At 38.8% G+C, this 20,083-nt stretch overlaps 3 protein-coding genes across 4 annotated transcripts in view; 2 read left to right on the forward strand and 1 right to left on the reverse strand.

Annotated features, from left to right (window-relative positions):
* Positions 1 to 20,083, forward strand: part of LOC148721134 (uncharacterized) — a 91,159-nt gene that overhangs the window by 1,126 nt on the left and 69,950 nt on the right. The gene's annotated exons all lie outside the window — the stretch shown is intronic.
* On the forward strand, positions 1,173 to 4,132 carry LOC111321186 (visual pigment-like receptor peropsin). Its single transcript, XM_088738510.1, is given in 3 exon segments — positions 1,173 to 1,439; positions 2,414 to 3,404; positions 3,406 to 4,132. Coding segments are annotated over 2 exon segments (1,041 nt in total). The 5' UTR covers positions 1,173 to 1,439; positions 2,414 to 2,429; the 3' UTR covers positions 3,472 to 4,132.
* Positions 3,939 to 16,020, reverse strand: LOC111321185 (uncharacterized). 2 transcript variants are annotated; one of them, XM_022923995.2, is made up of 11 exons: positions 15,689 to 16,020; positions 10,244 to 10,424; positions 9,372 to 9,500; positions 8,603 to 8,784; positions 8,084 to 8,198; positions 7,771 to 7,940; positions 7,449 to 7,579; positions 7,140 to 7,258; positions 6,453 to 6,570; positions 5,411 to 5,913; positions 3,939 to 4,977 (listed from the first exon to the last, which is right to left on the reverse strand). In XM_022923995.2, exons 1-11 carry the CDS (start codon positions 15,839 to 15,841, stop codon positions 4,436 to 4,438), a joined length of 2,343 nt encoding a protein of 780 aa, XP_022779730.2. In that variant the 5' UTR covers positions 15,842 to 16,020; the 3' UTR covers positions 3,939 to 4,435. The 2 variants fall into 2 exon arrangements, with proteins under 2 accessions (XP_022779730.2, XP_088594631.1); XM_088738505.1 differs by lacking the exon at positions 15,689 to 16,020 and adding an exon at positions 11,088 to 11,908 and having other exon boundaries at positions 3,973 to 4,977.

Raw genomic sequence — 20,083 nt, forward strand, 5'->3', positions numbered from 1 at the left:
TTTTGTGTACCACGATATTTTTATTTCTGAATTATAAGCTGTTGGGAAAATTTTGGCGGAGACAAAAAAGAAATGCTTAACGTGTCATGAAAATGATTTTTGCCAAGAAAGGATAAAGGTATTAGTTTTGCATTATGTGGTGATATCTCTAACGAAAAAGCAATTAATAACATAGTTAACTTCTTATAAAATTCAAAATCAATGACGTTCTCTCTTAATTGAAGATTTTATTTTGAATGGTTTGGCAAAGTCAATAAAAATCAAGGGAATGTGATGCTGTCTTCTTTTTGATAAATTGAAAAAGAAATCGATTATAATGGATTAATGCCTCTAGCTTCACTAAAAGTATTTCTTGGGTTTTTGTCGAATTTCAGTCCAGGGTGATGTGAATTGCGTGTCTGTTGGTGTATTTTTTTCCTTGTTTTTTTCCAGGAATCCTCGAAACTCTTTGAAAACCTCTTTAAAAATTGTCATGGTTTTTAATCAACTTGAATCGTTCTCACAAGCTATTGGAAAAAGGTTCCTCAGCCAACCTTCCCCTAATCACTTCTAACGGTATTTTCTATTTAATTAGAGCTTAGAGCGGAATAAATTAACGGTTTTGCTTTTGTTGCTATAAATAGTCTATTCATGAGCGCAATTATTTCCGAGACAGAAATTTCTGATGGACCTGAAAGATAAAAATAAAACATCGCAGCTTCTATTTTGTCCAAATCCTCGTTAAGAATTATTGTGGAAACAGAGAAGTTATGCGATTTTTGATGTTTCTGTAAAAGCTTTAGAACTTGAACTCATTAAATTTTCACAGTAACTGCGGCAAAAATGTAATATATTTTAATCATAACATGAGAAGTAAAACAGAATATATTATATTATTTTGTTTCAGTAGGAACAAATGGAAGTGCTCGTCAAATTATGAATTGGCGGTGATCAAGGCCCTTTTCTTTTGCAATGATTTGGAGCCATACTCTGCTTTGTGTTGAGATAGTTTGTTAGATTTTTTTAACACAGTTAGTAATATCTGATCAAAGAAGGAATAGGGCAAAAAGAGTTCTTGTTAATGGTATGAAAAATCTTTAATTAGTAGGTGATGGCCAAAACCTATGGAAACCATGAAACTCGGTGCGAGAATTCAATTAATAGATCTGTATCAGCTAAATTAAAGTTCAAATGTTGATATATTCTGTAGGCGTTCAACATTTTCGATGTTGTTAACATTACAGACCTCTACAAGGTTATACGAAAATGATGGGATAAGGTGAAACAAGACCACGAAGAAAGAAAATTATGAAAATCTGATTAATCTATAGAAAGATGTTTTTTCGTCTGATCACGAGCGTGGGACGAAGAAAAAATGTTGAGACTCCCTGAGGGATTGAACCTCAGACCTTCGGATTCTACGCTCCGATGCTCCACCACTGAGTTACAAAGACTCCAAGGTGAACAAGGCCATTATGAAATTAACATAGGTTCAATAGTCCATTTTACAGTTGTGTGCTTGGCTGTAGGCATTTATAGATTATGCTAGCATAATTTTTGGCATAATTCGAGCAAACTGGCATAATTTCTGCCAAGTAGCAATACTAGCATAATTTGCGCATTTTGATAATTATCAGATCATTTTTGATGCCATTATTTGATAATTTTTTGTCTCTAGTCCCAAGCACTTGGTGACCTTAATCGATATTTAAAGTTTTAGTTAAACTAGTAGCATTTGTAGTTCACTGTGAAGCACTGAGCCCGGGTCTGACCTGAACCACATGTTTATTTGATATTCATTGTGGATTTGTTGCGTTTCTTTCCTGTAGACGAACGGCTTCCAGTTAAAAAATATATACTTTGGACTTATTTGCATTTTTTCAAAGAGCATAATTTAAAAAAACGGTGGCATAATTTGGAAAAAAGAGCATAATGTTAGCATAATTTGGCCAAAAAAAAAAGCAATGCTACCAGCATAATATGCCACTTTTACTAGCATAATCTATAAATGCCTACTTGGTTGCCAAGCCTTTGAACGGGAGTGAGGCTAGAGATGACCTTGTTATGATACAAACCTTGCTGCCTTTCAAATGTAAATCACTTTGTTATCATGCTAACTAGATACAGGTCTCTATCACAACAAGGTCATCTTTAGCCTCACTCTGAATCAAAGGCTTGGCAACTAAGCACACAACTGTAAAATGGCCTATTGCTCACTGAGGTTCGATTCCTCTTAAGCCTCACTCTGAATCAAAGGCTTGGAAACTAAGTACACAGCTGTAAAATGGCCAATTGCTCACTGAGGTTGGATTCCTCATGGGGACTCAGAATTGTTTCTTTGTCCCGCATCCGTTATTAGACGAAAAAACATCTTCCTATATTTCTCTACCGGGCTCAAAACTTATCATCTTTCTTATCATTCTGATCAATCTAGTTTATGAAGACTCGTCATGGCCCGTCAAATTACCCAAGTCCTCACCGAGAAGATCTACGAGACGATCGCTGCTGTCTACAGTCTGACGATGCTTGCGACCATAATCACCAATAGCATTGTGATCCTTACCTTCTACAAAGTTCGCTGTCTTCTTACTCCTTCGAGCTTACCAGTACTTAGCCTGGCACTAGCAGACCTGGTATTAGCTTTAACTGTAATGCCATTTGGAATTGTCGCCAATGCTAATATGATCTGGTTAATGGGCGATGTCGGTTGTAACTGGTACGCGTATGGTCACACTGTTGTTGGCCTTTCTTCTATCCTGCACCATGCTGTCATTGCTGTAGAGGCCACCAGAAAAATTGTGCGAGGAATACGACACGCTGGAGCTCGAAAGCGTGAAATGATCACCACTATTGTTGTTGTCTGGGCTGTTGTGCTTGTTTGGGGAACAATGCCTCTGATTGGCTGGTCATCCTATGGACCAGAAGGCAGTGGAGCTGTGTGTTCAATCAAATGGAAATCCACTGATTCAACTGACGTCTCTTTTGCGATAATCACTTTTGTATTGTTTCTGTTTATTCCGGTTATTATTATAATAGCTTGTTATACTGCTATTTCGTACGATTTACAAAGGATGGCAAGGAAAGCCAAGAAGCAATGGGGATCTAGAGCACAAATGACCATCGGTCGCGTAGCGGCGAAGAAAAAATCAATTTGGACTGGTGTGATCATGTTTGTGGCTATTTTCCTTGTCTGGATGCCATATGCCATAATTTCTCTTCTCTCGATCATTGGTACTCCAGCAAAAATCCCTCCTTTGGCCTTCGCCTTAACAGCTATGCTTGCCAAGACCTCAACATTCCTGAATCCTATCATTTGCTTCTTCTGGTATCATAAATTCAGAAATGGGACCAAGATGCTGTGTAGAAATTCAAATAGGATGGCATCCCTGCAAACGGCATGGGTCACTTCTTGTAATGAGGAAGTTTTGTGAAATTAATTTAAAAAAGAACGCTCATCCACATCATTTACATGACTTCAGACACGAGAGATAAAACTGGACCATGTCCATTTCAACAGGGAAGGAGCCACCAAGTACAGCCCCTGGAGATTCAGTTGTGGGGGGGGGGGGGGGGCAGGGGAAACATGAAGCTCTATTCATGTCCAACTCATTTCGCATCACGCTTTGTTCACGTGCAAAAGCTTCGCTTAAACGCAGCTACAGAAACGGCTGACTACAAAAGAGAAACAGAAAGGCAGAGATACATTAAGTTTTCAGAGAGACAGACAGACAAACGGAGAGAAAATGACAGTTGCACAGACAGACGGATAGAATAATGCACAACGAGAACTATGTTTCACAAGGCTCAATATTGTCTTTTACCGATATGATTTGAATCATTTGACAAAAAAAGTCGATAAAAGTTGAGGAAGAAGACGGAAGACGACAGCCTTTCAATCAAATCGAGCGGTAAATTTATGTACAAATAGAATCCTTTGCAAGGATATATACACCTACACATTTTGTATTCTTTTGTATATATTTATTGACTAGCCATGTTCAAAGCACATTTATTGATATATATCATGGATTAAGATAGGGTCTTATCACTTGATAAACTTATTCAAAAACTTGATTTCATCTGTTGATCAAAAGATCAGAAGCATCAATAATCAAGGTGATAATGAATAAAATCCTTGTAGTCAAAAACATAATCACATTCTTGTGGAGTCAATCGCACCAATCATGCAAAATTATTAATTTTTGCACAAGTTTGACCGTAAGCGATCACAGTTAATTTTCGAGTTCAGTTCTATTCGATCCAGTGGGAACAATTAATTGTTTTCAACTTAAAAAAACTCTTTCACTTTGTCTCTCTATGTCTCACTGTACAGAGAAGGATGTAAGAAGCTTGGAAAACCCTGGTATCCTATTTTGTCGATGGCGAGGTTTACTTCTTCAGTTATAAGCACACAGAGGCAGTGTTATTTTCTGGTAATCCGTATAGAGACGTTTGGTTAATGATATCCGTTGATAATGTGAGTCTCCCTGTGCTCTGCCAGCTTTGCACATTTTCCATAAACAGCCCTGATCTGTTGAACCCCAAACTGCCCGTACACAAAGATCTTCTCACTTGAGTAACCCAGCGTTCTAAGCCCCTGGAGTACTCCCAGGGCCATTCGGGGCCCTCCACACACAACCACACGATGGCTGGACTCTGTGGGGAGGGGAAGGGTACTAGACAAATGCTTAGCATCGATATAACCTTCTCCTCCCTTCCAATCATCGCAGTCGACTTCAAACACCGTGAACGAAGCTGTAAGGCGTTTGTCGTGTAAAGCGTATTTCTGCAATTCTTGGAGGTAAGGAATATCAGCTGGTCTGGCAGCACAAAGTACCAGGGTCACAGAGGTCTGGTCTTTAGGATTAGCCATTATTTCACGAATAATCTGAATGGCCGGCTGGCAGGACATACCACCAACTACCAGAGTCAAATACTTGGTAGAGTTAGGTTGATACTCGTATCCACCGCAAGGTCCGCGAAAATCCACGGTATCACCTGAAGAAAAGACCAAAAAGTTCTTTGGATTTATCTCACTTAGGCAGTTATCATTGCCTATAAAAACAATGTTCGGCACTGCAAAGTAATCAGCTTGTTTCCCAAGATCATCCTCCTTTCAAGAGAGAAATGGAATCTGGGAACGAGGCTGGCTACGCAATATGACATCAGGGCGTCAAACTGACGAGACGACTTACGTCCACCTCTATATTTGCGTGTGGGAATGAAAGGAAGGAAAAGAACCACTTTGGGTTTATTATCATTGTAGGGGAAAAGATTGGTAAATACCATTTACCTGGTTTAAGAATGATTAACAATATTCGCCGAAGGCGAAGTCAATATTGTTGAATAATCCCCGAGACGAACTTTGCTGTTCACTGAATTTTCAGAATACTGGTTTACATTTGTAAATATTTTTTGCTGTCATTCTTACCGATTTGTAGAGCACGGATACAGTTGGAGAATATTCCATTGGTCTCATGTTTCAACAAGAGGGAAATTTTACCCAATTCTTTTGCGCGCGACACTGGGGAGAGAAACCTTTGATGTTTCCCAATCCTCATTAGGACGTATTGGCCAGGGAAGCATCCCGTGAAGTCTGTGGCCTGGGGTAGAGAAAATGTGTACTCGGCAATCGTTTCCCCGAGAGGTTTTACTGAGTACAGTTTTAGGGCGGTGAACTCGTCAGGTTTGAGGCAAGGGTCGTGGGGCAGCCCGTCATGCATGTCCAAAGATTTCTGCATCGTTGGAGGACCTGTGTTGAATGGATTTTCAAACTCTGAATCTTGGTAGGAATGCTGAAGCTCGATGTTGTGGTTGAAATCGTTGTCTTCATTACTGGCTTCAATAAGAAGTTTACGAGCCAGTTCTTTCTTTTCCTCAGCACTCAGCTTCCTCAGTTCTGAATTAAGCACACGTGTGTCGGAAACTTTTCCCCTGAGAATTACAAATGAGTGCAATATGTTATTTTCAAATTCAATAGCTTGTAAAACAGGCTCCAACAGAGCTTTTAAGTATTATTTTCCTCCCTAGCTGGATTCCATGTCCATTCCAGCATTTTCTCAGGTTATTTTATCAGATAGCCGCTAACAATTCATAGCCACGAGTGGAGAGAGAAAGAGTGGGAGAAAATTTTCAATCATGAGACCAAACAAAAAAAATGACTCCCTTTAGGCTCGCACTCGAATATTTTGATCCAGAGTCCCATGCATCCGCCTTTTCCGAATTTTTCAACTAAATCCAGCCATATATATATGAAGAAATGACATTCATAAAAAGCATTAAATCAAGTCACCGCGTTGATCGGAACAGATTGCTCACGTAATATTTTCGATCATAACAGAAAGCATTTACCCACAGCGAGAGCAGGATAAAGCTCGAAAAACGTAATAAACTCACAATTACCAGATTCGAATAAACTTTTAGTAAACTGTTGTGGAGATGAAAGGTATAAGTACCAGATATAGATTATTTACCAGAGATCCAAGACTTCAAGACCAAACAGGCTCGTTTTTCCAACAATTTGTCTGAGCACCTCGTTGCTAGCACCCATCATCCATCCTGCTTTGCCATCCCGGAGAAGGCGTTCTAGACCTACAATGCACATGAGCCAAACATGATGGGTTTCTTTCTTGTACAGTTAAAGTTATCGCTGTCTATAGTTATGTTACTTTCCAATGAAGAGAGGCTGTTTTCACACCAAGTTTTCTCATGACACAGAGAGAAAGGTACCATAATGGGGAGGCATCCATGCCCAGATATACAATACGATGACCCTTCCCCCCCCCGGGAAGGCCCGTTCCCGGTCCAATGGCTGAGCATTCCTTGCTCGGCTAGGCATGGACCTTACTATGAGCGTAAGAGACTTATAAGGAAAACCCCTTCCCAAGCTTCACTCGGACAGTCAAGGAATAGAGAACGCGTGCTTACAAGGCTGGCTTGATTGAGGATCTTTAAGGATCCAAAGTCTTGCACAAAAGTTGATGGCTTCTCCCCCTTCTACCACAAACTGGCCCCCTTCAGCCCTTATCCAGCCGCCTAAATCCGCGATGTCTATGAGATAGATCTCTTAGACTTCATAGTTCCTCTTCCAGACTGTTAGACCTACTCAATATTTCCTTTCACTCAGAAGAACCCACTCTTCATAGTAGAACCTTACCCACCTAGTTCTTTCTTGTATCCAACTCCGCCACAGGCGTGCATCATTTCATCTGTGACAGCGTTAACGTTGGCAGCAGCTTTGATTTTGACTTGAAAACACCAATGATGGAACTGACCTCGACTACAGGAGAAAAACATAAAGAATTACAAATAAACACGTAAAAAATCCCAAACTATCGAGGAATTAGACAAAAATATACTTTACAAAAATGTGAGATTTATGGTGGGATAGTTTGACAGAGATGAGTTTTATGAGGAATATGATTTATCTATCGTCTGAGCTGGAAACCAGAGTGGACTGTACTACATACATGGGTGCCATGAGTGGTTGATCGTATATGGACCAGTCATTATCATTGGTCACTTGATCCATGGCTTGTGCCACACTGAACAACATCATACGGCTACAGTTGGTTTCCGTAAGAGATTTGCCAAAGTAGTCCTATACAAGGGAAAAATGGAAAAAATAGCTTCAAAGAAAATAATTTTAGTGAGCTTGATAAAAAGGATTCTAGAAATAGAAAATTGACAAATATAGATGAATAGAAGAACGTGAAGAACAGACATTTTTAAATATACGCTTAAAAGCGTTTAGTTAGTTAAGAAGTTGTAGAATTTCTCAATCCACGTTACCTGTATGATTGGATAGTCCGCCACGCGCATTCCCCTATCAACGTGTTCCGTTCTAATCACGTGTTTTTTGGCAATATCAATAGAACCCAGGGCAATGCCGTTCCAACAGGCCGAGCTGAATAGAAGGAAGTATGGGTCGATGACTTCATGTGCAGCTAATGGAAATTCACCTATTTATAAAGAATGAAACGATTTTTAGTTACACATGGTAGTATAACTTACTCTCAAACCAGCTTGGCAGGGAAAAAACGTGCTATGATTTTGTAATCTTTTAGCGGATATGCTATAAAATGTTTTGTGCAATTACACTAACCAAATGAGCCAACAAGTCTGTCCGGTGACAATAGACCTTCACAAACAACGGGGCTGGATTGGTTACCATGCATGCCCAACGCTGACCAGTCGTCGGTGCTGGAACGGACTTCATTCTGTTGAGTTTCATAAAAACATGATAATGGGATCAGCTTAAAGAGATCGTTAAAATATCTTTTATGCTGATAGCGAAGCACAATAATAATAGGGTATTATCATTTATGTCATGACACGAGGATATAAACAAGATGAAAAAAGTCACTTTAGAATTAGATCACAAGATTTTTGTCAGTTTTCATTGGGCGATGACATCAACTTACGAAGCCTGAAACGCCTCTGTGATTGGTTGCTTTTGAAAACTTGTAATTGACTCATTTTCATCCAAAGTACTTCAACTCCTTGTTGAATGCGCTATGACTCTCGTGTCGTCGTTATTTTTTTTCTTTATTTTTATTGAATGTCTATTACATCCCAAGCAACTTCTTTAAGCGACAAACTAGTATTAACATACGAATTTTACCTTAAACATAAGGAACAGACTCAGGTTCATAAAGTCTCCTCCGAATGATGGACTTGTGCTTTCAACGACGTAGAAATCTGCAAATCCAGCGCTTGTTACCCATGCACCGTAACGTAAAACTTGAATGGTGCCGTCATCATATTGCTTAGCTTTGGAGTTGAATGGAAACCAATTATGTCCGCCTATGAAGAGACAAGAAATAAACACGCATTGTGCAAGTGAGTGAACTGCAGGAAGGTTTGTTAAAGGATAGAATATTTATTAAATCTATTGTTTGTTTGGTCTTTTCCTCATGGAGACAACGGTATAACATTTGTTGGAAGGTTAAGAAAGAGATTTTATCTCTGACGTTCTGTATTTTCCTTCTTTCAACCTTTATTTCACTTTGGAGAACAGCGTTGGAGCTTACTTATTAACCTAACTCAGTAGGAATGACTTAAAGATGTTTGCGCATGCCCTCTACCGATGATGCTTAGGTTCGATTCACATTTATGTACAGCACGAAGATTTTAGGATGTTTGTGTGAAATCAAAGGATTTTGGGGGGGCTTTCCGCTGATTTACCTCCCTTTGCAAAAACGAAACAGCCAAAATCGGTAAATTACGATTTCGATTTGGGATCAGTAGACGAGGAGTCACATCGTAAAATTAAAAATGCTAAAATCTTACATTTATCTATTAATTCATCAAGTTATTCACTCATTCATTCATCTACTTATTGATTGATTCATTTCATCATTCATTCACATTTACATATTACGTTTGCATACCTGTTGCGGGATCACTGAACACCAGGCTGCCAATCAACTTATCATTGTCAAGTCTCCTGAGCAGATCTTGGATTGTTTTGTTATTGTGATGTCGGAAAAGCAAAGAAGCGACTGCACCTAAATGCATAACTGCCAAACGAAGAAAACACAAAGTTAATGTGAAGTTTTGATAAAGATTGATGGATTGACGGTACCGCTCTTTTTCACGAATTTGTGTGGGTAATCACATGATTTTGAGTGCAATTTGGAATAAAAAAGCACGAGTAAATTTTTTCAAAGACTAACAAAATTGCATGAGCCCGTAGGGCGAGTGCAATTTGTGGTCTTTGAAAAAATTTACAAGTGCTTATTTATTCCAAATTGCACGAAAAAATCATGTGATTATGTATTAATAATATACATGAAAAAACACGAGGTAGCTTCTCATAACTACGCAGAAGAAAAGCGCGTGCATCACGTGAAAAATAATTTATTCAAACCCTGCAAGTGACATTGACCTTGACATTGATCTTGACATCGACCTTGACATTGACCTTGACCAATCATTCTGACCAATCAGAATGTCCGGTTTGTTTCTTTTTTTGCACTGAATTAACCCTCTTCTGCACTGAATTAACTGAAAACTGCATTCATCTTAACCAATCAGAACTGAGAAATTTTTTCATGTACTTGAAAATAGTATGGTACAAACGCCCGAACATTTCTCATCATTTGGTAACTTTTTTGCTCACATAATTCATGGCTAACAGAACAAAAGTGTCTCCCTCTTAGGAAAAACCGTAAGATTTAGGTACCTGTGCCTGTAATCCTTAAACAAATTCAATATCCCATTTTAGAGCAGAATTTTTGCTTCTTGTGAAACAAGGACTCACCATAGACCATAGCAGTGCTTGGACAACCATATCGTGCTATTGTCTCAACAACCATGGCTGCACACACGTGATTCTGTCCCAGGCCTCCAAGTTCTTTCGGCACGATAAGTCCCAAAAGACCAAGGGAAGCCAGGGCATCCATGCTCTTCCTTGGAAATGTATAAGTATCATCGCATATTGCCTAAATATTTATTGAAACATAATTTTAATTAGTTGGTATATAACTACAGCGCCTGTTTTGATGTGATGATTAATATCTTGGTATTGAGGAAAGGGATCATAGGCCTCTAGCCCCTCCGTTCCCCCTGAAAACCATAAGACCATGTGATCTCCCTTCGTTCCCCCCCCTCCCCGCCCCCCATGATAGACACTAACTGGTCCCCAAGGTTTCACAGTAATATGGCCTTGCTGTGTTCTTAGCACCTCTGGCTTTTCTCTTTAAACTTAAAAAAAAAAAAAAAAAAAAAACTGCATGACCAGTGTGGTTGCCCTTGACCTTCTGTTCGTATGTTCCGGTGGGAAATGTCTCGGATTCAATACATTCTGAATTTTGATCGACCCTCAATTTGTTGCTACAGAATAATCAGTTATACCTAAGAAAATGGTTCAGGTAGAGTTGCCCTTGTTTACTTTAAAAATTGTCATAAGAAATTATTCGGTTCATTTCAATGCATGTTTCTTTGGAAATTTCCCGACATCGTTTTGTCATTGGGAAAATCAGTGTACGTGGGTGTCCATGAAAGTCTTTCCTATAGGCGATAAAAACAGCTGTTAATTTAGCATTTCGCGAAGGGTATGCAGAACTGACTGGTGTAGCCGTAGCTACTACAACTCATAAAGTTACCTGACGAGACGGCTGTACAAATAAACCGCAGCACATACTGCTGAAAATATCAGCAGGTTCATAGTTATTCCAGAGCTGTTACGCTTCTTGTTTCGTACTCATTAAGTTAAAAAGTACAAGGAAAACAATTGGACAAAACAAAAAACTAAACGTGTTTTCCGGCTCAACTTATGAGATAAATGATTTAGTTCAAAACAACATTTAATTTCCTCTATTCACAATATCGTGGCCGCGCCAATTTACTTGCGGTCAGCCTACGTCGTTAGGCTCAATGTGAGGGAAATATCTGATTTTAACCAAGGAAACGAAATGTTTTTGTGTTTTGGATTTACTGTGTCGATTGATTATTTTGCGTCTTTCTTCTGTCGCTTAAGTAGACTAGAGGATTTTCCAACCCATTGAATCGAGTTGATTATGAATACATCGATGTTTTACATCGATGGCTTGTGTTCAAAATGGGATCAGCCTTGTGGAAGATTTCGAAGTATCAGTACAGGCTGAGAATGGGAAAGTGGGGCTTTGACTTGGAACGAGGAAAATTTGAAGCTATCTTTTTAAAGAAAATCTCGTTGCTTCTTTACAATTGAATCTAAGACTTCTTTTTCTCAGTCGGATGTTATACCTTCTAAGGTACAGAAAGTTCTTTGGTGAGTCATAACACTGGTAAAGGGAAGAATGAGGAAATCGTGTTTTTTTAAAATTTCTTGATTATCTCTATAAACTTATCTGCTCAGTCCAAACTGTTTCCTGAGATCAAAATTGAAGAGATTTTTCTTGGTTTGACTCTGGCTTGCGGGCAGACGTGCGCCTCGCCATGATGATCACAAGTACACCAGCTAATACTCCAAATCACATATCTATTGTTTTCAAGTTCTTAACCTAATCTGCTCTCTCGTGCAGTAAGACACGTTTTCTATCTGGAGTTTCAGTTTGTTGGCATTTATTCTATTAAAAACCCAGGGAGACAGTTTTAACCGGCTCTCCCAACCTCAGGGATGGCAAAGGCTTGAAGAAAGCAACCCATGGATTTCACCATCTGCAGAAAATTTTTCCAAGCCTCTCAACGTTTTTGTGATGTTAGAATACCCATAGAAAAGGCGTTTGATAACGTCACAAAGATAAGATAAGTCCTCTTAGAAAAATAAACTACTTTAAATCACTTTGAGATTCTAGACGTTTAATCCGGCTAGATTTAGTCTACACGCCAATATCCAGTCAGGACAAGCCACATCGAGTTCGTCCAACGCTGGGATAAATTATAAATGATCTCTAACATCAAAATTATAAATGATCTCTAACATCATTTGCCACTGAGCAAGGCTACAGTTTACGCATAAAACATGCAGACCAAATCAGACTAAGGGAGGAATATGTTTTTGTTTATTGTAATAAGACACGAACCCTCGGAAACAAATCAGTTAATACTCGTTGCTTTCACATTACGACGAAAACAAAATTCCAGCACGTAAAGATATGTGGCGTTTAAAAACAACGGGGCAACACAATATAAAATCAAGTGTAGCAATTAAGTCCATATAGGATAAAATGTTCTCTTATGTATTTCAGAAAAGAGAAATTAATACTGCTTTGAAGGTTTTTTTCATTTTTCATGAATGACAAGCTTTTAATTGGTAAAGGATAAAAGTTTGTTTCAGTCCTCTAGCAATTGGTCTCACTGTATAGTATAATCAGCTAAGAGTTTGAGTGATTCTTTTTCCCTATGAGTGGTTTCCGAGCAGTAACCGAAAACACATGTGCAAGCGGATTTATGGTCCAATATGAGCAAAGGTTACCCGTTGTCTGCCTGCAAGATGGGGGGTTTGTCAAAATGTTCTCAGTTTCTGCAACCCTTTGGGTCCCCATTGCTTCGTTGCAGTTACTCGATGGATGGATATTTTACGTTAATTTCAATTATTCGTGGCCCCTTTAAACTTCCACTCGTTTTCTTTATTATAAAGAAGGGCGTTCCTTCGTATTGTTGGATTTATTTTGCTCAAGTTCTAGGTGTTTTAGAATCAGAACAGTGCATGCGATCTTGAAGGTGTCATGTTTTCTTAGTTTCACCGCCAAGGCGAGTACCCCTTTAAACTGCACTTGACTTGTTTCCTTTGTCACGGAAAAGGGCGTTCTTTCGTATTGTTTGAATTTTCTTAAGTCCTAGGTGGTCTAGAATTAGAACAGTGCATGCGATCATGAACGGATAATACTGGGTTTGCTTATCGATTTTAAATGTTTCATCTGCTAAAATCAAGAATTGCGTTTTTAGAAGAAAACATGATTTAACCGTTGTTAACCAGCATGAGACTGCCTATGTAGCCAAACAAATTTTAAATACAAAAGAGAAAATTTTTTGCAGTCAAAACTCATGACTCGATGGTCACAAAGGTCATGGCTCTACGAAGACTAAACAGATAAGATAATGTAGAAAAATTCTCGTTTCATGAAGAATGAAATCACCATAATGTCTCGACACTTGAAGTACTGCTCATCGACAGTTACGATATCAGCAAGAGAAAATTAGTAGAAGTCACGATTCGAGAATTCTCTGACAATGAATCGTCTTTCTGTTTTGAGATATACAACGGAAATCTGTAAAGTTCAAACAGCGATTTCATCAAATCCAGGCGGTTCTTAACTCACTCAGATGCAATTTGTGAACGATTAGTGGATTTGTTTTTAGGAGAAAAGCAACCAGTGACATTTTCAAATAATTATGCTCTTTGTTTTATAAAAACGGAATTTTGACAAGGGCAAAGTTTTTCCTTCTTTCCATCCATACTCGATTTTTTGACCTGGACAGCAATAGGATAAATCGCACAAAAACCTAGGGTAACCTTTCCCTTAAATATATTTTACATAAAATATTACATTTGGGTCTCAAACTTAACTTCATTAGAACATTCATTGTCTTTTGATGGATGTTAATCGCTGTCTCAGTAAAGAAATAAACCTCACAAGTTAACTTCAGCAATGAACGGGATTGCAGAAAGGAGGCCTTTGGTTGATCGTAGTTCTGACTCATTCCCCGAATTTTTTTTTCATATTGCCATTTTTTCAAACTCTTTATGACCTTCTCGTTAACTTTTTCACTCCCAAACAATTCTTATGAAGCTAGTTCTGTGAATTTGGAATTGGATCAACTAATAATCTACTAATAATTGATATTTTTCTTTAATCTCCTCACTTGTCTGCTTGATATTGTTATACTATTGTAAGGAGAAATTTTGTTTTGGTCACTCAGGAATGAAAGCGCTTAGGGTATGCTCGATTAGTAAATCTGCCTACTAAGTTCGAGTGAATAAATAAATTACTTGCACTGAAACTGTTTGTCAACGTAGAGAAGTCGAATCCCTTTAACTTTTTTTTATCTATCTTGTTAGCATTCTTTGGACTTTATAATTGACCTTTCTTTGACATCAAACGAAATTATTTCACGTACACGTAATTTGAATTTCAAGATGTACATAGTATCGATTCCTAAGAATAAGTGGGGGGAAGGGGAAACTCAGATGGAGAAAGGGGAGGGGGGATGGGATCATCGAGTGGTGAATGCAACCCGAGTGAGAAGCAAGACCAAACTTCCCCCCCTTCCCGACCCCCCCAAGAAAGGCGTTGAGCACCCCCTCCTGCCAAAGCATTGACCATATGCACCCATGGAGCGGCATCCCTGATAATTATTTCCGTTCACTTAAGATTTTTGTGAAGTTTTTGTCAAAATTGTTGAGATAGATAAGTTTTCTTCCGCGTAAAACACTTCTCAACAATAAGTGAATAACTCGATCAGCAAATATGTTTTCAACGTGTACAAGAGGAGCTGCAACTGATCAGTTAATTTGCGTAATCCTCGTTTCCAAGTTTTCAAAATGTTTTCTCTCAGCGCTCAGCGGTGGGTCTTTCAAATTCATTCGCATTGAAGAATTAAACATTTTCGAAAATACGGTTTTGAGCGGAAAATTTATTTGGAGAAGCATGGACGGAGGCCTAGTGAGACTAAAAAAAACTGCGTCGACTTGACACAAGGCCCAGGAAAACATTTCTTTTTTTCTTCACAAGTCTCCTGCTTAGGCTTGTGCTTCGGTACAAAACTAATGCGAAGGTCGTCGCGTATTGTTGGGTAGTTTTCCAATCCGTAGTTCTTACCCAGAATCCACGATGTGAAAAACACGCTACAGGCATAAAATATGACAACACTTTTACACTAAGCTCGAAACTGTACTCATCCTCCCCTGAAAGTGATAGAACGACCAGCACTAAATTTAGATTGTGCCAAATAGTTTGACGGAAATTATGAAGCATCCGTTAGTTCTTGGAACACAGGATATTTATTCAAATACTACCTTAACGAACACAAGAAGACGAAAATAAGAGGATTTGATCCACTGATGCATAAAGTATATCTAATCGCACGGCGTCAATTTTCTATTTCGAGTGCGTGTTCCAATTTCCTCGTTTCTCTTTCCATGCGCGAACTCGCTCCAAGTTTCGCCCTGAACTTAAAAAAATTTCTTTTATTTATAATCGTTTTGTAAATTTGAAGTTAAATTAAATTGAAGGTAAGGAATTTAACATACTGTAACTTGTTGCATGTGTCACAAACTTACTGCGTTAGGTCTGATCACTGTACGACAGCATTCCAGCAGTTTCAATTGTATCTCTCTCTGTTCCTCGTTCAATATCCATTGTGGATCGTACTGCCAATTCATTCCCCAGAAATCCTTTCCATTGCCCCAATATTTCGTAGAAATCGATGCCATCTAGTAGCTCATACGATGCACCTGACCCAGACTGAAAATCTATCCCCTACGATTGTGATACTTGTGATGTTTCAGTCTTGCTGAGGAAAAAGCATCTGACGTCCTTGAAACAGGTAAAGTGTTATATGCTCTGTCTACTGCCACTCAACAATTGACCTTTCGTCGCAGAGACATAAATGATTTCACGCATACATTTACAGTTAATTGAAAGTCTTACAGGAAGCAGAGACATCCGCCAAAAAAAAAGGTCACGTCCTGTACAGGAAGTCGGCCATCCGCAAATTCCTGAACGATGCAATTAAAAACTGAACTTTTGATATGGTAGTTGCAGTTAAAATTTTATAGCGTGATTCATTTTCGACAAGCTTAAGAAATTCTGCACATATTTTAGCAGTAGTTCATTCTTTATCTCCTTTTGTTTTAAATATATCATCGGCCTCACCGGACGACAGTTAATTACTTACTCTAACAAGATTTGACCTCTTCTGGATTTCCTCATTTTCCAGTCATTTATTACCAGCTAGCTCCAACTCCGTTAACTCGAACTCCCTGTCGACATGTCCTGTTCTTTAATCGCGATTGATGAAAACGTAATAACAATTATGAAAACGTGAGTTATTTTTAGTCAAAAAATAGGATGCGACGTTTTTCTTTGATTTATTTATTTCATTTTATCTTGTCTCTCCTTTGCGTTACGCCTCGTGACCCTTACATGACAACACACTTGATCACATTTTCGGTTTTTCTCTCACGTGTTTGCCAGTGTGTCCTTGTTGTTAGTGAAGCCACAGCGGGCCCAGACAAGCAACGAGTCTGGTTGTTTATTCGAAATATAAAAGAATGTATGGGAGAATATTGAAGAGTCTTATTATCGTAAACTTATATCATGAAATGCCTGAGTTAAAGCTCAAAATAAATGTAAACCTACCTCACTTGCTGTGTATTGTTGTTTCCGTGGCTCTAAATGGCGAATTTGAGCGATTTGGTGGGTTTTGTTACTATACGTTACTAGTAACGTATAGTAACAGTCGACGCAAAACCCACCAAATCGCTCAAATTCGCCATTCAGAGCCACGGAAACGACAATACACAGCAAGGGAGGTATATACTATACGTTAGTAACAGTCGACGCAAAATCCACCAAATCGCTCAAATTCGCCATTTAGAGCCACGGAAACGACAATACACAGCAAGTGAGGTAGGTTTACATTTATTTTGAGCTTTAACTCAGGCATTTCATGATATAAGTTTACGATAATAAGACTCTCCAATATTCTCCCATACATTCTTTTATATTTCGAATAAACAACCAGACTCGTCGCTTGTCTGGGCACCCAGTGGTGAAGTCCCTTTTTTAATGTTTGGTTCGCACAGAATGTAAGTGTATTTCGCCTTGATGTTCATTTACTTATTCTTTACGTTTATTTTGTTATTTTTAATAATTTTTCTTTCTCAGATTTCCCCGTTTTAATTTGTAAACCGTGTTTGCGACCATCGATTTGCGGTTGACGATTCAATAAATTTTATAGCACAAACGCGTTGATTGCTGTGCAAGCCTCAACAAGCTATTTACTAGGCAAAATTAAATTTAAAAAGTAAATACGCAACGTTTTCGACACCAGGTCATCATTAGGGTAAATAAGTATAGTCCGCTGAATTGCATATTTTGTATCCTCAGGTAATTCACGCTGTCGCAATTTCATCAATGTCGTGCTCGAGGTCGCATTTTCATTTCTCTGATGTCGCTGTTTTAGCACCATGTCGCCCGTCGGAATTTACCCCATCAGGGCTTCCTCAAATGTCTGGTCATTAGCCATCGTGGATTTTGCGGCGACGAAAAGATTTAGTCATGCAGAGTATGCGCCAACATAATAGATTTCGCTTAACTTCCAAAACTAAACGTTCTTGTAAAAGAAAAGCTCTTATAAAACAAACCAAGTGTATGAAAATTACTCTTGATTGTTCAAGGATGGTAAAAACACGATTCCTTGTTAATATTTAACAGGAAATTGACACCCAACTCTAATCACGATGATTTTTTTAACTCGCTCCAACTCGGATCATATTTCGTTTCCCTTGAGAGATTCTACCAAAGAGAAAATAAAACCATAAGCTGGTTACTTAGCTGTTGCAAAACTTCTTCACTCTGTTGTTGTTGTCCAGGTTTAAACTTTTTCTTCTTGTTTAAATGTCAAATACTTCGTTTTAACTTTGATTCCACATTGTCGTGGGATCTAAGCTTGTATTCCCGCTCCGGCACCCTGGACCAGTCACAACATGAAAATTACCCAAAATGATTGTAAACTCTCACCGTACCAGAAGAATGCTGGTTTTTCCAGCCGATATAAAGCGTGTAAATATAACACATTAGTTCTACTATGCATCAGTCTCTGCTTTTATTCAATACATTCGCTCAATGATATCGACAAGGTCACAACATTGTTGCTACGAAATCGAATCCTTTTCAGTCTTGCTTTGAAATTTTGTTATTGTTCCCCTTTGTTCCTGTGCGTTAGGACAAAAAAAGTAAAATATTTCCGTAATACATCCTGCAAAATTTCCGCGCCTAGGTTGTTTCAGGTTACAGTAATCGTGACGATATTTGCTAATTCGTGTGTTCCGCTTTTTGGAATTAAGGAAAGTCGTATGAATAGCGCTTTATACTATTACTAAAAATAGATTTTGTTACGTGTAACCTATGAGACCCCCCCCACAGACTCAGACAAACATTGCGACCAGCTTAAGGAAATGTATGAGCGAGAGCTGTAAAATTAAAACAAAACGACGGAAAATTTCGTCAAAAAAAAGACTTGGCGTTCTAAAAGGAAGCGGCATGGTTGGTACCAAACACTGTTGTTGGGATGAGTGTAAGTCAGACTCAAGATATGCAGATAAATGGCCAAAATCACTCAAAGAGTGAAAGGAATAAGGGAAGAAAGTATTCATTCCTTTCCCAAAACCTTCGCGAGACATGGCAAAGTGCAAGCGTTGGCTTGCTCGCGCGAGCTTTTTACGGAGAAAAATACGACAAGAAACACTTAAGTTATATTTGTGCTCTTCCCTGGCCCGGCGAAAAAGGTCTAACAGCCGAATTTCCCGATCCACTGAAGGCAAATCTAAGACCAGCGCAAGTAAGTTGAGCACATGCTCCTAAAAGGAAAGCACCGAAAGAAAGAGAAAATTCAGCGTCAAAGAAACAGAAATTATTCAATGACAACTACATGAACATTAACTACATAAACTACATGAACTGGCATTTAATGGAAACACAACCAGTATTGAGCGAAATGTACAAAAGCCGCCGCTCGTATCTTACAAAAGAGGGCGATCGCTCAAAGACATACTCGTGAGGGCCAAACTTTGAATAGGCTATTCTAAACACGCGCTGGGGAGTCGTGTAGGCCCGTCAACCCCCTTTTTACATTATTTACTTCAGAATTTTCTTGAAAAACTTTGGCAGCAAACCATTTTCCATGATCGATTGCCGGATCAAGGGTGTGATAATTCACGCATCTCACACAGTCTGTACAAGATCTTCTCGTTTACCGCTTAATTTTAAGCCCCTACATTTTAACCACCGTTTTAGCTGGTCTACAATGTATTCTTCCGGTTCTCTTTCAAATTTGGGGCCAGGAACGCCGTCCTCTTCGGTCAGAACTGTAAGAGAATAAGCGAACTACTCGCCCTTTCCCTCGTTACTCTCAAAGAAGGGTGACGCTCTATCGAAGGCGTTCGTCGAGGGTCGAACACACAAGTTTATAGCACAGCGGTTAAATTTGAAATGCGTCATGTAAGCCGTTGCACTTGTTCCCCACGAAAAGTTCAAACCCGAAATGTGTAAGATCGTATTGAACAAAGGATAAAGATATACAAAAACTAATAAAAATTTTTTCACCATGTTTGAGCTATTTACAAGGTTATCAGTGCGCTAATAAACCTAACGTGAATTTTGAATTTTGGACGGTAGCTTTGATTCTTAGGGAAGAAATTTTGAGACAAATTCTCCCCGCCGCTTTGAGTCAATTTTTACTTACGTAACACCAAAAACTTGTCAACAATAAAACGTCAAATGATTCGTGAAATAACGGGAATTTCAGGAATCGTTAACAGCCTAGCCTGTGAAGAATATTCTCTATCAATTTATGTCGCTAATCCGCAACGACGTTGTGAAATTAACAAGGGCAGAGAGAGGGTATGAGAAATCCACTTTTCATTTGCGAAGAGGTACTGGCCACAACTATC

Source organism: Stylophora pistillata, chromosome 11 (assembly GCF_964205215.1).
Source record: "Stylophora pistillata chromosome 11, jaStyPist1.2, whole genome shotgun sequence".
NCBI classification, from domain to species: domain Eukaryota; kingdom Metazoa; phylum Cnidaria; class Anthozoa; order Scleractinia; family Pocilloporidae; genus Stylophora; species Stylophora pistillata.